This window comes from Bos indicus x Bos taurus, chromosome 4, assembly GCF_003369695.1.
Source record: "Bos indicus x Bos taurus breed Angus x Brahman F1 hybrid chromosome 4, Bos_hybrid_MaternalHap_v2.0, whole genome shotgun sequence".
In the NCBI taxonomy this organism is placed as follows: Eukaryota; Metazoa; Chordata; class Mammalia; order Artiodactyla; family Bovidae; genus Bos; species Bos indicus x Bos taurus.
Genome location: NC_040079.1, coordinates 28,855,826 through 28,876,746, shown reverse-complemented (window position 1 = coordinate 28,876,746; position 20,921 = coordinate 28,855,826). Strand labels below are relative to the sequence as shown.

General features: G+C 38.7%; 1 protein-coding gene across 4 annotated transcripts in view; it reads right to left on the bottom strand.

Annotated features, from left to right (window-relative positions):
• Positions 1 to 20,921, bottom strand: part of GRM8 (glutamate metabotropic receptor 8) — an 850,006-nt gene that overhangs the window by 180,591 nt on the left and 648,494 nt on the right. For all 4 annotated transcript variants that reach the window (XM_027539090.1, XM_027539089.1, XM_027539092.1 and 1 more), the window contains exon 8: positions 9,246 to 9,382. In XM_027539090.1, coding sequence (XP_027394891.1) covers positions 9,246 to 9,382 — 137 coding nt within the window. The remainder of the gene's footprint in view (positions 1 to 9,245; positions 9,383 to 20,921) is intronic.

The window sequence follows — 20,921 nt, the reverse complement described above, 5'->3', positions numbered from 1 at the left end:
TTCCATGTGTTCTTAAAATAGCAGCATGATTTTTTCTTACTCTACTGAACAGCCTTGGTATATCTATTGGCTATAATTATTGATGAGGAAATCAAACTCAACTACTAACTAAAATGTATCAACTCCCTTAATCCTTTCTGAATCCTCCTTAATCCTGTCCTGAATCCACCTGGTAAAGAATCCACCTGCAATGTGGGAGACCTGGGTTTGATCCCTGGGTTGGGAAGATCCCCTGGATAAGGGAAAGGCTACCCACTCCAGTATTCTGGCCTAGAGAATTCCATGGACTGTATATTCCATGGGGTCCCAAAGAGTGAGACACGACTGAATGACTTTCACTTTTAATCCTTTCTTCCTAATTTACTTGATATCTACTAATCTACTATGATAAATATATCTTAGTAAGTCCTTTTAAATACTTTGTGAAAAAAAACTCAAACCAAGGAGATGGACAGATATGGCAGAAAGAACCTGCCGAACAATTAAGTAAAATAAGAAAGAAAGTAACTCTCATTTATCAGTTCAGTTCAGTTCAGTCACTCAGACACTCAGTCACTCAGACACTCAGACACACACACTCAGACACAAAGAGTCGTGTCTCACTCTTTGTGACCCCATGAATTGCAGCACACCAGGCCTCCCTGTCCATCACCAACTTCCAGAGTTCACTCAAACTCATGTCCATCAAGTCGGGGATGCCATCCAGCCATCTCATCCTCTGTCGTCCCCTTCTCCTCTTGCCTTCAATCCCTCCCAGCATCAAAGTCTTTTCCAATGAGTCAACTCTTCACATGAGGTAGCCAAAGTACTGGAGTTTCAGCTTTAGCATCAGTCCTTCCAATGAACACCCAGGACTGATCTCCTTCAGAATGGACTGGTTGGATCTCCTTGCAGTCCAAGGGACTCCCAAGAGTCTTCTCCAACACCACAGTTCAAAGCATCAATTCTTCGGCACTCAGCTTTCTTCACAGTCCAACTCTCACATCCATACATGACCCCTGGAAAAACCATAGCCTTGACTAGACGGACCTTCGTTGGCAAAGTAATGTCTCTGCTTTTGAATATGCTATCTAGGTTGCTCATAACTTTCCTTCCAAGGAGTGTCTTTTAATTTCATGGCTGCAATCACCATCTGCAGTGATTTTGGAGCCCCTAAAAATAAAATCTGACACTGTTTCCACTGTTTCCCCATCTATTTCCCAAGAAGTGATGGGACCAGATGCCATGATCTTAGTTTTCTGAATGTTTAGCATTAAGCCAACTGTTTCACTCTCCTCTTTCACTTTCATCAAGAGGCTTTTTAGTTCCTCTTCACTTTCTGCCATAAGGGTGGTGTCATCTGCATATCTGAGGTTATTGGTATTTCTCCCGGCAATCTTGATTCCAGCTTGTGCTTCTTCCAGCCCAGCATATCTCATGATGTACGCTGCATATAAGTTAAATAAGCAGGATGACAATATACAGCCTTGATGTACTCCTTTTCCTATTTGGAACTAGTCTGTTGTTCCATGTCTAGTTCTAACTGTTGCTTCCTGAGCTGCATATAGGTCTCTCAGTAGGCAGGTCAGGTGGTCTGGTATTCCCATTTCTTTCAGAATTTTCCACAGTTTATTGTGATCCACACAGTCAAAGGCTTTGGCATAGTCAATAAAGCAGAAATAGATGTTTTTCTGGAACTCTCTTGCTTTTTCCATGATCCAGTGGATGTTGGCAATTTGATCTCTGGTTCCTCTGCCTTTCCTAAAACCAGCTTGAACATCTGGAAGTTCACAGTTCACGTATTGTTGAAGCCTGGCTTGGAGAATTTTGAGCATTACTTTACTAACGTGTGAGATGAGTGCAACTGTGCGGTAGTTTGAGCATTCTTTGGCATTGCCTTTCTTTGGGATTGGAATGAAATGGCTTCTACTAAATAATGAAATGACCTCTTCTCTAACCAATCTACCCTTTGCCGCCCAAAATATTTCTCTGAAGTTTAAAGCTGAGAATATCTTCATGGAAAAGCTCGCTATACCCAAAAAACCATTAGTTTGTGTTCTAATAGTTTTTGAAACCCTGTAAAATTTGGTTGCAAAAGAAGTCATCTTTCTCCACTCCCAACACTATTCTCTCCTCAGATCATCGTCTGTCCCAGCAGCTCAGGATCGCACTCAGTTCCCTAAAGAAACTGACCCTTTCCACTCCCTATGAAAACCTAATCAACACTCCTCATCTCCACCAATGCACTTACAACTGACATTGTGTAGGCCGGACAGACCTACAGATGTGTTCCCCTAACTCAGGGATGATGTTGGGGCCTGAATCTTAACACCACTAAATAATTTCAGCACCTTGTAAAGCAATGGAACATTGGAGGCACTTTGTTCTCAAATGAATGGATAGACAAATAAATGGAAGGAAGGATGGAGGGATGAAAGTGTATATGGATGCTTTTTCCATAGTCTATGAATAGTTCCCACCATTTCTGGTCACCAAAGTAATCGAAGATCCAGTTTGAATTCAACACATTTTATCCAGTCACTGTAGTTGGAGATAATCATTACATATTTTAATTTATAGTTTGTTCCTTAATCTGTACCTTCTAATTATGCTTTTATTATAATTATTGAAGTACACAGTTGCCTTTAATTGATTGCAAATCATTTGCTACCTGGGAGCTTATTGAACTCTGTGCTCCTCAATGGCTTAACATTCGGCCTGGCAGGGAGCAATCACTGAATAATCTGTGCACAAGTCTACGTGATAATCAATAATCTTGGAACAGTGTTCAATAGTAAATCAGTATTTAGAAAATATCAGAATAGCGTTCATGACAAAAATTAACAAATATTAATACTTACTGAACCCCTACTCTGTGCAAATAAGAATGTAGTTAAACTTCAATTACCTTGACTTTGCTTCATGCGTCAAAAACATGAATTTACTAAATGTTTATTTTCTCATAAACAAAAAAAGAATTACTGACCCCAAAATGACTAATTTTTAAAAGAACAAATTTGTGTCTGGTGAATGAAAATATCCTTTTGTATATTTATGTCAATATAATATATGTATATATTATGTCATATATATGTCAACAAGTTTTGACAATCATGTTGTTACAAAGAAAGGAAGCCAAGAAAAAGTCTTGTCTGAATAGAATATAAAGGCAAGAACTATAGTGGCATTGAAAGTCCTATTAGAACATAGTCAAGGATCGCAGAGAATTGACTTCACATTCATACTTTGTAGGATGGGAAGAGCTATTTATAATGCTTGTCTCATAGGGTGAATGATCTTTTATATGTAATGACAATCATATGAAAGCATTTTCAAATGCAGGCAACTTAGCAATGGGGAAACAGAGGCAAAGAGAAAATGCATGATTTCTAAGAGTCACAGCAAATAAAGGGTCAAGTGCCCCCTTGAACATTGTTTCCACCCCATTCACTCTATCCTCTAATTCAGGGTAATTTCAGTATTTTTCATTGTAGAAAAGCTGTTCATCTAGGACATTAAGGAATCTAATGATGTTGGTTAAAAACTTTTGATGTCTATCCAAAGCAGTATAACCATGGAACAAATAAAGGGACTCAGAAATTCTCCCTTTCTGTATTTCAAGCAAGCTGAGGAACCCCCTAGTATACAAGTATTTGGCCATTTACAGGTAAAGATATATACTCAATTAAAAGATCATGTTATAAATACTACACTGTAAGTACATAGGAATTTTGTTGTTGTTCAGTCACTAAGTCTTGATCACCTCTTTCCGACCCCATGTACTGCAGCATACCAGGCTCCTCTGTCCTCCACTATCTCCCAGAGTTTGCTCACATTCATATCAATTGAGTCGTTTATGCTACCTAAACATCTCAGGAAAGCCGGATTTAACTGGGCTAAACTCTACCAGAAAGTTTACTCAAGTTTCTGGCTGTCCCCAATGCATCGACTCATGGAACCCACTTTTTTTTCATACAAAAATAGATGTCTGGGGTTTGACAGGCACACACAAGTTATCATAACGTATGCCCCTCTTTTTACAATTACTCCCTACTCAGAAAATCAAGATAAAGGCAGAAAAGACTTTTCATGTATGGAATTTCAGATTGCAATACCCATTAAGAGTCCCCTGCAGTACACTGGTTATCCTGGAAAAATAAAACAAAGTTATTATATCATATTCTTTTAACACTGAATATGCAGCAGGCAGTATTCTAGGATCTTTGTTTATGCAATGTCCTTCAATTATGTCAACAGCTCTATGAAGTAGTTATGATTGTTTCATGTAGACAAAGAATCTGAAACTAAAAGAGGTAAAATAGCACGTGCAAGGCTCCGTAATGGAAGGTGAAAACACAAAAATCTTCTTTCTGACTTTGAAGTCTTATTCTTGACCCCTATATGCCCAATGCATTTAATCTTCATAACAGACCTATCTATTATCCCCACTTAACAGATGAGAAAAATGAGGGTCAGAATTCAATACCTGTTCAACAGTTACTTTCTTCTATGGAGTGACTCACACAAAATTAAATGAAGCCCTTCTCCCTCAAATCACCATTTCCAACTGACACCGTGCTGCCAACAACTGTGGTGGAAACACCCTTATGAAGTCATTGTCTTTTAATATTTGTATTAATGTTCAAACTATTTATTTGAACTAAAGTGAAGAAAATAAAATAACAAAACAAGCAAAAAATATGTCTCAAATTCTTACAGTAATCTAGAAAGAGTAGCTCTGGTTTGAAGTACAAAAACAAAGTCCTCAGTTATTTTAGGCCCATCCAGTAAACTCCATACACCTTCTCCCCATGGACTCGAAGCAGCACATGGCTGTTCTTTTTACAGTTCAGGCTCCACTGTTTTCTCTGAACCTCTAGGTTACTATGTTTTGTAATCACTAATAAGGACCACCTGCCTCTTGAGAGATTCAGTCTCACCAAACGGAGAAGCCCAATTGTTCAAATTCACTCTCAGGTAGACAATACGCCCTTCGTGGGTAGACTGAGATTACGGAATAAAAAACCAAAATCATAATGAACAATTCTACTAATTGACTGTAATTGCTAAGTTAATAACATATGCTAGTTCCATTAAAAAAATACTTGGAACAATACCAATAATGCTTTTGAGGAAACAAAATGCTTCATAATTTTCCAGGGGGGAAGAAAGAATAAACTACTTGTTTTAAAATTTCTTTTACTTCATTAAGATATATTCAGGACAAATTTATTGGACTCATATATGTTTAATCTTACACCCTCTTGTACAAACTTATCCTATGGCTGAGTTCAGTGAGAAAAACGGGCTGCTTTTTAAATAAGTCAAATTCAATTCAATGCTTATCATTGAAAGTATGAAATCTACTACAAATTTGATTTAAGAGAACAAGGAGAGATGGAGTGCTTGAAGAGTACTCTCCCCTGCCCTCATCAGAACCCCCATCAGCATCAGTCCAGATCAGATGCCTGTGTTTGGCTGAAAGTTCAAAACCACAGACATAACGTTCATCTGTGTTCCTGCCTCACTGCACTAGAATTGTTGATTTGAGGGTCTTTCTATCCTTCCAGTCTGTGGGAGCCCTGAGAGCAAGGTCCACATTTTCACTCTAATTCCAACTTTTAGCATGGAGTATGTGCACAGAACAAATGTATCCAATCCATTCAAAATGACTGCCTAGGTGACAATATCTAGTCACACCCTACCATAGGAAAAGAAACTACGTATTTATATTAAATAAAGTTTACTTTGTAATGCAGACAGATTTGCTAAAGTATTAAGGCCAATATTGAAGGCAGGCAATAGGCTATAGGGACAAATGGTCTCCATTTGTTTATTTATTTTTAATTGAAGGATAATTACTTTACAATGCTGTGTTGATTTCTGCTGTACAACAGTGTGAATCAGCTGTGAGTAAACATATGTATATCCTCCTTCTTGAGCCTCCCTCCCATCTCCCACCCATCTAGGTCAACACGGAGCACTAAGCTGAGCTCCCTGCGCCGGACAGCAGCTTCTCACTAGCTAAAATGGTCCCCATTTTAAGTGAACAGAGTCTGAACTTGTTAAAGCAAACAAGTGCCTCTTCCTAAAGGACCTTCAGTTCTCTACTCACCACACTCATCCTCAGATCTTCCCTTAACCACATGGTATCATGAGATATTGGATTAGTAATAGGTAACATTTATGGGCATCATATGTGCCAAGCTCTGGACTAACTGCTTTATTGTATGATTTCATTTAATTCTTATAACAACCATCTGAGGTAAGTGCTATTAATGCTTCCACTTTATAAATGACAAAACTGAGGCAAAGCATTTGTTTAGTGTCCTCCCTGAGATCGGGGGCTTCCCTGATGGCTCAGTGGGTAAAGAATCTGCCTGCAGTGCAGGAGACATGGGTTCAATCCCTGGGTCGGGAGGATCCCCAGGAGGAGGAAATGGCAACCCACTCCAGTATTCTATTTTTTTTTCCCCCATGGATGGTGGAGACTGGCAGGCTACAGTCCTTAAGGTCACAAAGAGTTGGACACAACTGAGCAGCTAAGCGCACACACACGGCCTGAGATCTAAGCAGAACTTGAGTAAACCTGTCACTTTCCAAGCAACTCCTTCTGCACCTTCAAACAGATGAGTAATCCAGTTTCCAAAGAGAAATAGTCATTTTGTTTGTTTTGATAAAATTCAGAATTCAACCCTGGACGTACAACCTCTCTTTACAGTCTAATTGACTCTATTTTCTTCTGAGAGCTGATTTTCTCTGTTTCAGTAAAGCTGGCATGGCTATTTAGTCATAAACAATCATAATCATGCATGAGAAATAATTCTCACAAATTGTTTTGATATATTTTATGAGCAACAACACAATAATAAACATAAAACCTTTCATGCACCATAAATGTACATAAAAGAGCAGCTTGATATTCAACATAAAGTTTTATAATAAGCATATATATGGTGAGAGATGTGTGTGAGCATGTCTACTTGTGTACAGTTATTTTAGGTATCTTGGTATTATATATATGTGCATGGATTTTTCAACCATTAAACTTTGTTATTCAGATCGGTAATCATCAGACTATAGTAGGCAGGTTGGCATTTATAAAAGTCAGATAAAAAGAAGCTTCCCCATTTTAATCGTTAGCAAATTTTCTTTGTCGTGTTCAATTATTTGATTTCACAGAGGTCCGCTGTCAAAAGGACTTTTGCCAAGAAACTATAGATGTTCGGGTTGGTATCAAAAACCTGTAGAGTTATCAAAGTTTTGTTTCAGTAAATGTTAATTTGGGTTGCAGGAGAATGGAAGTTTCATCAGGTTCCTAGAGGCAGTAAGCTGTAGATATGTGGTCTTACATACTATAACAATAGTTGCAAAATAAGTTGTCTGTGCATTATTGAATGCAGAACTGTGATAATTATCAGGAAGTCATACATAGACAATAAATCATAAATATCCTAAGTTTTGTTATTTCTTATTATCTGCTTTGCTGTGAATTGTGGTAACTGTTGCTGTATAAACATAGCATTTCAGGGGCTATATTTGGACATTGAGAAGTGAAAACTGTATTAAAAACACCACGCTAAATTGATGTTCTCTGAATGGGTTCAGCCATAAGAAAGCACACACACATGTAACACACCCACAGACCAGAATGATCTCTCTCCCCACCCTCATGGATGACATACATCACTACCTTCCAGCTAGGATAAGCTATAGCTAGGAAAGGACCTTACTTATTCATTTAAGAAATGAACTCAACTCTCACAGTGTTATGGTAGCTTTGAAAATCAAGAAGAATAGAGGCTCTTATTAGAAGAAAGAGTGAAATACTAGGACAAAAGAACCATAGAATAATATGCTTCTAGTTTTATTTGACACGTTTTAAAGGTTCCTTACTGCCTACAGAGGAAACACTGCTGTTGTAGTGATTCCTCGGCCACTCAGTCCCTATAAACAGTCCAATGTTACAGACAGATACGAGAATGTATTACAGACATCGATGTTCATGTATGAAGGACCTCTGACCCTTAGCTGAGACTCCCAGGCACACTCCTTATTTCTCTGCACCGGAAGGAGTCAGTGTGCATGGATATGGCATTCCAGGCTCTTAAATCTGAAATAATTCCTTACCCAGTGGTAAGCAGACGCTTCTCCAACACCTCTACACCCCTGCCTTGCAGCCATTACCAGTCCTATACCTTGGGACTTTCTGGGCTTCCCCATCCATCAATTTCAGAATTAGCTTCCTGCTCCAGAGCCCCTTTTGATTAGTGGGTGCTGGTACCAGCCACCACTCCCCAGGGTCCTCAAAGACCCCATTCCCTAGGATAGTCCCTCTGGAGGGCTGCCTGCCCACCATACACATCTGCTAGAGTTTCTCCTGCTGCCTCCATCCACATGCCATGCCCACCAGGTCCCAGCAGGAGAAGACAGAGCTCAGGGTGTTGGTGACAGCATAGCACTGGGCAGGCAGATGCCAATTGCCTTTGGCTCCATCCCATCTGGGACCCAGGTGAGACCTCTCAGGGTGGGACCCACCCTGGGACCTTCCTTCCATCTGGTCTCCAAGTTGTCCTCACATGGCTACTTGTAGGAACAACAAGATCTGTGGACCTTGATGACTTTCCAGGAGATGGGGATGGCAGGCAGCCCTATGGGTTGTTTAAAAATCTGAACATCTCTTTTGGGTACATTAACTTTCTCTGGTGTTGTGACTCAAAAAGGTAATATAAATGAGGACCCTGATTCACTTCCATCCATCAGATGTAGCCATAGATCTCAACTTACGATATGGCAAAGGTGAAATACACTTATTTTTAAGCACCAACTTGGTCATTCACGGCACACTGTCACCCCTCCTCCCACACATCCACACATACACATACATACACACATACTGTATAAACATTTGAACAAATGAGTCTTTCAGAAAAGTGCAAAATTCCCAAAGTGTTTATATAGTCACTTAAAAGGAAATGAGATCTTCATTAAATCCCTACAGGTACCAGATTTCTCCAGAGACACTTAAGACTTCCCATCACATTTTAAGGTTGAGGAAGGATCAAATCATACATTTTCTAAAAGTCGGCTTAAAATTAAAGCTTTGCTAATGACTGCTTCCAAAAAAAATAAAAAAAATAAAAAATAAAAGTCGGCTTATAAGAAAATCAATTCTAATGAATAGTATATTGATATAATACACTTAAAAGTAAAGCATCGCTCCTTGAGAACCATAGACATAAATGTAAGCTCATACTGATACTTGCTTTTAGATGAAGCTGATTGGTCCAGTGCCCAATGATTTTGTATTCTGTACTTTTGTTGGTTATTTGGTACTGGAAGATGTCATAACGACCAGGAGCATCTCCATTTTCATTGAAAGTGACTGGTGTCCCAGCACTACCTGTAAATGTTTAGAAAACAATGTTAATAACTTTCCAGTGAGAAAGCCTACTGGGCTTATTTTTCTCTAAGAAAAAAATAGTAGATAAAAATATATTGTGCATAGTAAGAGATATGAAGATTACAATCCATACAAGGTCATTCTTGATAGCATAGTATCGCTGACATGAAAAGAAGCCCAGACGTACATTCAAGAAGACCTGCCTCATTACACACATTAGAAAGTAAATGACGAGCATCCAAGTTAGGCAATGTATATAACAGTTAAATAAATAAAAGTTGATAGGCTGGATAGCTAATACCAGCTACAGAGAACGACAGTTAATAGAGTAGAGTGTAAATTCCTCGAAGCATAACAGCTATTGTACAATACAAACTATGATCAGTAACTCAAAATGTGGCAGGGGAACGTCCCAGACAGATTCCCTAGAGTTTTACTTTATTTGGACTTGAAGGCCATCTGGATCAATAGCCCCATTCAATGTTTCTTCTTGGCTTCCCTGGTGGTCCAGTGGTTCCATGCTTCCAATGCAGGGGGTGTGGGTTTTATCCCTGGTCTGGTAACTAAGATTCCACATACTGTGCAATGTGGCCAAATAATAATAATAACAATATCACTTCTAAGATGCTGCTTTTGCTACCTCTGCCCAAGAATTTATCAACAGGGGCTACTGTTTGGACCCTCTTAGTGGGCGAGGCAGTGATCACTGAGAAGTCCCACCTCTGCTCAAATCACAGAAGATCCCCCAATTCACTGTGATAGTGTAATAGAGATGGGGTGGCAGGATGCAAGAAAAGTCAGCTTTTCTAGACTACCATTTCTCTCAGAAGCTTTAATCTTTTTCTCTTAATAGCTTCTGCTCACTTTTACTTTCCCTCATCAACTTTTACATAATCACAGGATTTCTCTCTCTCTCCTTTTTGCTATTTTCCTCTAATTTAAGTATTCAAAAAACATGCAAATATCATTTTTTATTTGGAGGAAAATTGCTTTACAATGTTGTGTTGGTTTCTGCCATACAACAATGCAAATCAGCCATGATTATACATACATATACCCCCTCACTTTTGAGCTTCCCTCCTCCCCTCATTCAACCCCTCTAGGTCATCACAGAGCACCAGGCTGGGCTTTCTGTGTTATACTCAACTTCTCATCAGCTATCTATTTTATGCATGGTAGTGTATGTATGTTGATGTTTTGGATTTATAAACTAATTGTATATATATATATATATATATATATATATCATAAAAAACATCCCATCCCAAGACCAAATCTCCTTTTAGTGTACAGATAGTAACACAATTGATTGGAGGCAACAAATTTAGTTAACTATTAATATATATTAATAACACTGGAAACATTTAGTCTTATCAGTCCCCAAAGATCCGAAACCACAGCTCTCCCTCAAACTGATTTTCCCCTTCATTTTCCCCTCCATTCTTTGTTAAGAGAATCTTAACTTCAACAATAATCACAGGTTTTCAGGATAGAAAATGATCTCGACACCCCATGTTTTCTTGTTCCATCTATAGCCTCAATATCTATATAGAACTTCCTTTTCTCTAACAGTCTTTAGATATTGCTCCCATCCCACCCCTTTATCTTCTTGCCTTATACTTTGCTATCTTGACAAATTCACCTAAACATGAATCTATTTCCTTTGTGCCTATCTTGTCTCTGCATGTCCCTTTTCCTGAATTTCTTCTTACCCTATACCAGGTTTAATTTCTATACTATTCAAGAAACTGTCCCCTACTTGCTATTTCTTTTCCATATTGTACTCTCCAAAAATATATGTACTGTTAATACTTACATATTTCAACTCTATATAGTTCCATCTTATAATGAATTTCTTCTTCCAGGGGTCCCCAACCTCTGGGACCTAACGTCTAATGATCTGAGGTGGAACTGATATAATAGTAATAGAAATAAAGTGCATGATAAGTGTAATGTTCTTGAATCATCCAAAATCCATTTGCTCCACCAGTCCAGAGTCTATGGAAAAAATGTCTTCCAAGAAACTGGTCCCTGGTGACAAAAAGGTTGGGGACCACTGTCTTATTCTACTTGTGGGTTTTTAAAAAGAACTAAAAATCACAAAAGTCTAAAACATTTAACTTATCAAGCATAATGATGACCTAAAATAGTACCTTGCATATAAATAAAATCAGAATCTCACAGCGTCATTTAGGGCACTTTCCTCCTATTTCAAGGAGAGAAATCTAATAGCCTCTGTTCTCTGATTGTTCAGTCACTCAGTCATGTTTGACTCTTTGAAACCTCATAGACTGCAGCACACCAGGCTTCCATTTACTTTACTATCTCCTGGAGTTTTCTCAGACTCAAGTCCTTTGAGTTGATGATGCCATCCAACTATCTCATCCTCTGTTGCCCTCTTCTCCTCCTGCCTTCAATCTTTCCCAGCATCAGGGTCTTTTCCAATGAGTCAGTTCTTCACTTCAGGTGGCCAAAGTATTGGAGATTCAGCTTCAGCATCAGTCCTTCCAATAAATATTCAGGGTTTATTTCCTTTAGTATTGACTGATTTGATCTCCTTGCCGTCCAAGGGATTCTCGCGAGTCTTTGCCAGCACCAAAGTTTGAAGGCATCAACTGCACGGCACTCAGCCTTTTTTATTGTCCAGCTCTCACATCTGTACATGACTACTGGGAAAACCATAGCTTTGACTCTATGGACTTCTGTCATCAAAGTGATGTCTCTGGTTTTTAATACACTGTCTAAGTTTGTCATAGCTTTCCTTCCAAGGAGCAAACTTCTTTTAATTTCATGGCTGCAGTCACTGTCTGCAGTGATTTTGGAGCCCAAGAAATAAAATCTGACACTGTTTTCATTTTTTCCCCTTCTATTTGCCATGAAGTAATGGGACCAGATGCCATGATCTTAGCTTTTTGAATGGAGATTTTAAGCCAGCTTTTTCACTCTCCTCTTTCACTTTCATCAAGAAACGTTTTAGTTCCTCTTTGCTTTCTGCCACTGCTGTTACTCAGTGGTGTCCAACTCTTTGTGACCCCAAGAACTGTAGCCTGCTGGACTCCTCTGTTCATGGGATTCTCCAGTCAAGAACACTGGAGAGGGCTGCCATTTCCTTCTCCAGGGGATCTTTCTGAGGAATCAAACCCTGGTCTCCCGCAATGCCGGCAGATTCTTTTTCTATCTGAGCCACCACTAAGATAGTAAGACTTTCTGCCATTAGACTGGTATTATTTGCATATCTGAGGTTGTTAATATTTCTCCCGGTAATCTTGATTACAGCTCGTAACTCATCCAACCTGGCTTTTCTCATGATGTACTCTGCATATAAGGTAAATCAACAGGGTGATGGTATACAGCCTTGATGTAATCCTTTCCCAATTTTGAGCCAGTCCATTGTTCCATGTCTGATTCTAACTGTTGCTTCTTGACCTGCATACAAGTTTCTCAGGAGACAGGTAAAGCGGTCTGGTATTCCCATGTCTTTAAAAATTTTCCACAGCTTGTTGGGCTTCCTTGGTGGTTCAGATTACAGTAAAGAATCTGCCTGCAATAAAGGAGATCTGGGTTTGATCCCTAGGTCAGGAAGATTCCCTGAAGAAGGAAATGGCTATCCACTCCAGTATTCTTGGAGAATTTCAATTCATTTTCTGTTCTCTGGAATCTTCTTAAAATTTGAACGCAGTGTGAAATCTTGGATGAGATACCTGGCATCTACAAACACTGTTAAGGGCACAAGAGATTGGCACAGCATGGAGGAAAGAGCACTGTTATGAGACACAAGGGCTGCTCATTCATGCTCACTTTGCTTCTGCATGTATTTTCACAACTTAGGTTTATCTCTTTTCTTCAAATGTCACATAGGGACTTAACAACAAAGATGAACATATTTAGAAGTCTCAAAAATCTATATGCATTTACATTATTTTTATTAGTTCACATGGGAAATAACTTTAGATATAAATCAAGAAATAGGGAATTGGGGAATAAAACAGGAGCTCTCCTATCTCTTAGTTATTCATCAGATTCACAAGTGGAAACCCCTGTGCCACAACTGATAAAAATATTTTCTTACTCTTAGTGACCCTGAGCAGTTGTTGCTGTTGTTTTCATTCAAGTCCAAATCTTCTGAGACCCCATGGACTGGAGCCCACCAGGCTCCTCTGTCCATGGGATTTCCCAGTCAAGAATACTAGAGTGGGTAGTCATTTCCTCTTCCAGGGGATCTTCCCAACCCAGAGACTGAACCTGCATCTCCTCCATTGGCAGGTGGAGTCTTTACCACTGAGTCACCAGGCAAGCCCCGATCCTGAGCAGCTAACTAAAATGGGAGTAATAATACTTTTCTCATAGAGTTGTTATGAAACTTAAACAAATACTTGTCAAGTACAAAGAACAATGCAGATGGTAATTAAATATTATGATAATAATGATGATGATTCACCCCATATGTATTCTCAGCAGACACCAATGCAGAGTAATAGATAGGATAATGAAAATCCTTTAAGTAATGTCTAGACAATGGATTATGGAAATTCAATGGGTAAGAGATTACCAGATGACTATATATATATATATATGTGTGTGTGTGTGTGTATACAAGTTAAGAAATTTCACATTAATATCATCAAGTCCTGACATTTATATATGACTTTACAATTCTGATATCATATATACTCTGTGAATAAAGGAATACTTATTTTTTTCTAGCTTTCCCAATGTTGTCACATTCCTCACTTAATAGCTCCTTATCTCCTACAACAGCTTCCCAGTGTTTTAGGAGAATGTCACTTGCGTAACATATTCTCATGAATATACTCTGAGTTATATATAATTCCTAGTGTGCCAGCTATTTCCATATCTCTTTTTCCAACTTGGGAAAGTATATTGGAAGTCAAGTGAATTAGAACTATATTATCATAAAAATAATTGCCCAACTTAGATTGTTGTTGCTTAGTCACTGAGTTGTACCCCACAGACTGTATAGTCTACAGGCCCCTCTGTCCATGGGATTTCCCAGGCAAGGATATTGGAGTGGGTTGCCATTTCTTTCTTCAGGGATCTTCCCAATCCAGGATTGAACCTGTGTCTCCTGCATTGGCAGGCATGTTCTTTATCACTGAGCCACCACGGAAGCACGCCCCACCAAACTTAGATAATTCAACATAATTATAACAAGTTATACTAAACTTGGCATTTCATGAAGAGGCAGTATACTAAATTATAAAGACTATAAATAAGTAAATATACTCATATACACTAAATTATAATATGCTAGAAATGTGGGTTTGGGAGCCAGATTACTGGATTCCAACCCCAGCACTGACACTTATTAGACAGATGATCTCAGGTAAGTTACTTTATCTCCCTGTACCTCATTCAGCTCATTTTTAAAATGGGCTAATTTTAATTCCCACCTCAGAGGGATATGTGAGGATTAAACAAATCAATACACAAGAAATATTCAGTAAATAGTAAGCATTATACAAATATTAGCTATTATTTTCTTATTGTTTTAATGCAGTGCTGTGTTTGAGATCCAGGGTCTATACATGAACAGAAAACTCAGTGAGCTTGCATGGCTTTTCTGAAGTCACCCTTTCCAATTTTTGTTCTCCTCTTCCAACACAAGGTCACATATACTTAAAATCTAGTTCTTTAAGTTCATCATACTCTTTATCACCATCCTGTTTTACACATGTTATTTTCTATAAGTTTTCTTACTCCTTTATTCTAACTCTTCTTCTCTATATATTTCCTTCAAGATGTGTATTAAAGGCACGCCTATTAATTTACCTTATCTTCTAAACCTGGAGCAGGGGTCCAAGGCCTCTTCACGTTCTGTTCTGGTCTCTCATGGCACGACCATCACTACCATCCATACACTTGTACAATTCATCCCCATCCCTAATCAAAATACCCATCCAACAGATATTCACTGAGAGCTTATTATGTGCTCAATACTGGGTGGGTCCTCTGCCTTCCTCACAAAACTGTAGTCTCCTTAATACAGGCAGATTGCATCTCTTATTGTGGGCACTGCACAAAAGACTGTTCAATATTTAGTACACAAACAATAAATTACACGAAAGAAGCACCCACTAACAATCCCAAATAAATCCATGTTCACCCTCTTTGTAACACTATAACTTCACTTATATCATCTTTCATTTTTTTATAGTAACAAATGAAGGGACCAAATCAGTCCCTTTTTCACTGTCATTGGTGTAGTGTTAGAAACTTCTTTTGCAACTTGTGTTATTAATCTGATTTCTGATATTGGGCTAGATTTGCAGTAGAATTACTTCAACCCTTTCAGCCAAGAACTGATTCAATTCGTATTGGTTTATTTCAAATAATTGCCCTGGTACTGTGGTCTATGTAACAAAGAACACCCTAGAGTAGCTATGAGGGGCTATGGTGGTGGTGGTTTAGTCACTCAGTTGTGTCCGACTCTTTGCCACCCCAAGGATGGTAGCACACCAGGCTCCTCCGTCCATGGGATATCCCTGGCAAGAATATTGGAGTGTGCTGCCATTCCCTTCTCCAGGGGATCTTTCTAACTCAGGGATTAAACCCGGGTCTCCTGTATTACAGCAAGTCTCCTGCGTTTCTGGAGGATTCTTTACCGACTGAGCCACCAGGGAAGCCATGAGGGGCTATGTTGTTTACTAATTTCTACAAGTAGAAATTTAAAAGGTCATCTTTAGTACTGAGACTAGGCACCTTGAAAAACAGAATTAAGTGGGATTTTGTCCAGAAAAAAAAATCTTGATAGTATACATTTTTCAATATATCCATCAATGTATTATGTTTTACTAAAAACACAAGAAATACAAATATTTTTAGGCTAAATTCATACATATATAGTAAACTATGCTCTAGGAAATTTTCTTGTGTTTCTTTCCATTCTAGACTTTATTTCAGAAATTTTGAAGTGCACCAATTTTTTACATACCCTTCAATCAATGTGGGCTAGTGGAGAAATGAAACCAAAGAGCATGGAGGCTAAGGGAACTTTTAATAGTCAGATACTGCTCTCAGAGTCTCTATATCACCTTGGATATTTTCTGCATGGAAATGCATGGGAAAAACTTTACTTTGATTACTAGGCAAGTCACACTCCAATGTGCTTTTGTAAGAAAAATGATCCAACGAATGAAGATTTTATTTGAAAATGTTGACTCTGTTGAATATTGTTCTGGGGAAGAGTATGCACTTGGGATTTGGAAACTGGGGTTTGATTTCTCACTTTGCTGGTTACCTGTGTGATCCAGGCAAGTTATTCTCCCAAAACCTGTTCTGTCAATTGTCAAGAGAACATTATAACCCCAGCCCCCCTGGGCTATTACAAGGGTTACATAAGATGATGCATTTAAAGCACTTAATGTGTGACTGGCACACAACAGGTATGCAGTAGATGAAAGCTATCATATCATTATCCATTCCTTTGCTTACACTTATGCTCCCTTGGTCTACATTTTCTTATTTCCACAATGCAAAAAGCAATGCAAGAGTAAGTCATTCACCTTTATGTGTATACATTGTAAATATATTTATAAGTATAAGCCACTCAGTGCATACTATAGTCATGTTTATCGCTTTGCTTTCTCTTCCTTGCTGCAAAACTACCCATTTTTCTTCTCATTACCACCTGTGCTATTTGGTAAGCAGAAAAAATAAGAAGGCTAAAAATAAAATCAGTTAGTGTATTAATTTTTAGCACCCTTAAAAAAGAATATATGAGATGGAAGTCACTGACTAAACTGCCAGAGGAAATAGCAACTTGCCACAGAATCTCAATTATTCATGCTTTCCCTTTTCTTATCCAATTTATTTTTATCAAGTATTCATGGCAATCAATAAAGAGAACTGTATATTTGAATTAGAATCATACTAGAGTTTAATTATTTAGTGATCAGTCAGACTACTCTTATATATCTGTTACTTAGCCTTGGTTCATTAAAAACTTTAGCATTTGACTACTATATTCCCTTCCATCCATATTTCTGTTGATCATTTCTGGTGGCTTCATCATACACCTGAATGACTCTGTATCCTGGCCTCTACGTTAGCTGACGCTTATACTTCCAGTTTTCATTCTTTTCATGCATCTCACCAGCTGCTCTCATGATGACTCTAAACTCAGTAACTACCTCATCTCCCAAACTTTGCTCTCTGTATACTGCCTTCCACCCTCACTGCAAGAATTCTATGAGCCCCAAATTTATTGATTCTTTTATTACCCCAATTTCTCATTATATTTCACCCCCATGATAATTTCTCTTCCCTCCTAGTGTTCATAGGTTCTATGATTTTCCTTGCAAATGCCCTCTGTACTTACTTCTCCCTCTGTCCGATTTTATTCCTCTGCCAAAACACTCAAGATTGAACTCAATTGTATATCCTCTTTTTTTACACAAGCAGTTCAATATTGTTCAAAAAAAATCATACAACTGGCTGGTAAAGTCAGGACTAGATTGAAGCACGTGAGATGCCTGGGGCGTGACTCTGAGTTTCAGTGCCTCCCTAGATTCTGCACATTAGGTGTCCCATTTGCCTTATCTAGTCCTGACCCTGTGCTCTGCTCTTACTTTAAACGCATGACCTCAGGGATTTCCCTGGTAGTCCAGTGGTTAAGACTTTGCCTTCCAGTTCAGGGGTGTGGGTTTGATTCCTGGTGGGGGCGATAAGATCCCATGTGCCTCCCAGTGAAAAAATCAGAAACAGGAAACAGAAGCAATATTGTAATAATTTCAATAAAGATTTTAAAAATAGTCCACATCAAAAAAAAAAATCTTAATGCCTGATGTGACCTCAGATTCAAATATGTAGTCAACATTGCTCTTTGTTGATCCTATCACACTTCCCGCACTTCTGGATGACTGTTTCATGCCTAACACATCCAACATCTTCCACCCCTGCCACTTCAGCTCATCTCAGACTTTCTCACTAAAAAAAAAAAAAAAAAAAAGCATCAATAAGACTAAGACTTCCTCCTCATTCCCCCACAGAACCTACAGTCTACCTGTATGTACGCTCAAATGATCCTCTTGCTGAAACACACAAGCCCCTGATCCAATCAAAGGTGTGCCCGTCCACTAATGCTAGGACCTCCTTCATTCTCACTCTCCAGGCACTTTCAGTCTCATCTTTTTGTTCTGTCACATCAACACATCAACATCTATGGTGGTCCCTTCAGTTTACAACTGAGTTATCATAGCTCTCATGTTAAAAAAAAAAAAAAAAAGCAAGCCAATAAATCTCATTATAACCTTACAGTTTCATTTATCCATTCTCCTTAACAGTTCAAATGAAAGTTTTTTTGAATGAGCTCTCCTCACATTCCATTTTCTCATTTTCCATTAACTCATCAGACACTGCTAACTTGAAATATAACCCCTTAGCTCCACTGATGAGTCTCAAATGTATACATCTAGCCCTGAGCATAGATTTATCCAATTACCTGTATCTCCACTTAGTTGTCTGATAACCACCTTCCACTTTATGTGTCCAGAAAAAACACTTGATTTTTTTTTCATTTCCAAACGTGTTCCTCACAGTTTTTCCCCTCTTAATGAGGAACTGAGGATTGTCTATCCATTCAGTTGACTTGAAACCTAAGTTAAAACTCCACATATAACGGTAAAACATAAAGAGTGAACTAAAATTGTGGACCTTAGCTAATAGCAATGTATCAACACTGGTTCATTAGTTGTAATGAATGTACTATATTAAAAGCATGAAGAAAGTGAAGAGGAACTAAAAAGACCCTTGTGGGTGAAAGAAGAGAGTGAAAAACCTGGCTTAAAACATTCAAAATCATGGTATCAGGTCCCATAACTTCATGGCAAATAGATGGGCAAAAGTGGAAATAGTGACAGATTTTCTTTTCTTGGGCTCCAGAATCACAGTGGATGCTGACTGCAGCCATGAAATGAAAAGACACCTGCTCCTTGGAAGAAAAGCTAAGACAAACCTAGACAGAAGAGACATCGTTTTGCTGATAAAGGTCCATGTAGTCAAAGTTATGGTGTTTCCAGTTATGGTGTTTTCAGTTTCCAGTTGGACCATAACGAAGGCTGAGTGCCAAAAAATTGATGCCTTTGAACTGTGGTGTTGGAGAAGACTCTTGAGAGTCTCTTGGACTGCAAGGAGGTCAAACCAGTCAATCCTAAAAGAAAACAACCTTGAATATTCATTGAAAGGACTGATACTGAAGCTGAAGCTCCAGTACTTTGTCCACCTGATGCAAATAGCCAGCTGATTGGAAAAGACCCTGAGGCTGGGAAAGATTGAGGGCAGGAGGAGAAGGCGGTAACAGAGGTTGAGACGGCTGGATGGCATCAGTGACTCAATGGATATGAACTTGAGCAAACTCCGGGAGATAGTGAAGGGCAGGGAATCCTGGTGTGCTTCAATCCATGGGGTCGCAAAGAGTCAGAAATGACTCAGTGATTGAACAACAACAACACTAATACAAAATGTTAATTACTGGAGAAAATGCGTGTTTGAAGGTATGAAATAAGTGAACTTTCTATACTGTCTGCTCACTTTTTTCTATAAATATAAAGTTATTCTTTAAAGAAGTTTAAGTAACTCTCTGGTGGTGCAGTGGTTAGGACTCCATGCTTTCAGTACCAAGGGTGTGGGTTCAATCTCTGTTCAGGGAACTAAGATTCTGCAAGCCTCACGGGAAGGCCAGATAAATCAATCATCCAATAAATAAAGCTTAAAAAACTAAAATAAATAAAATTATTTGCATTAAAGCATTTGTGTAACCTATCATATGTAATATATTATGATATCAAAATATAACCAGTTCCCAGGTGGCTCAGATGGTAAAGGATTTCCTACAATGCAGGAGACCCATCTTCAATCCCTGGGTCAGGAAGATACCCTAGAAAAGGGAATGGAACCCCACTCCAGTATTCTTGCCTGGAGGATTTCATGGACAAAGAAGCCTGGTAGGCTACAGTCCATGGATTATACACAGTCAGATATGACTGAGCAACTAACACACACACATACAAATGTTAATGAGATATTTTACTCATTTTTATGTATCACATCTTCAAAATTCTATATATAATTTAGACTTACAGATCATTACATTTGGATTAGTGGTATTTCAAATGCTCACCTGTCATCCATATTTAACAGTGCAGGTCTAAAAGACCCACCCTGCTTTCACTAGTCCCTCCCCTAAAGAGCTGCAGATCCATCCAAGCCTGACCAGTGGTTCAGTGGATGCCACACTGGAGATGAGATCCTAAAGTAAAATTCAGACTGCTCCAGTGGTAAAAATCAAACAAACAAAAGCCCACATCTAAGACATCAACACATCCTGTCTCCAGAACACATCCAGAACTGTCCAGTTCCCTCCATTTCCTCTTCTCTGCATTGGTCCAAGCTACAACTGATCTATCCCTGAACTGCTAGCTGGTACCTGTGTGATCAACAACAATCCACTCTCCATCCTGTGGTCAGAGTGAGACTGTGAAACACACATCAAATCAGATGGTTTTTCCCCCTAAAATCATGC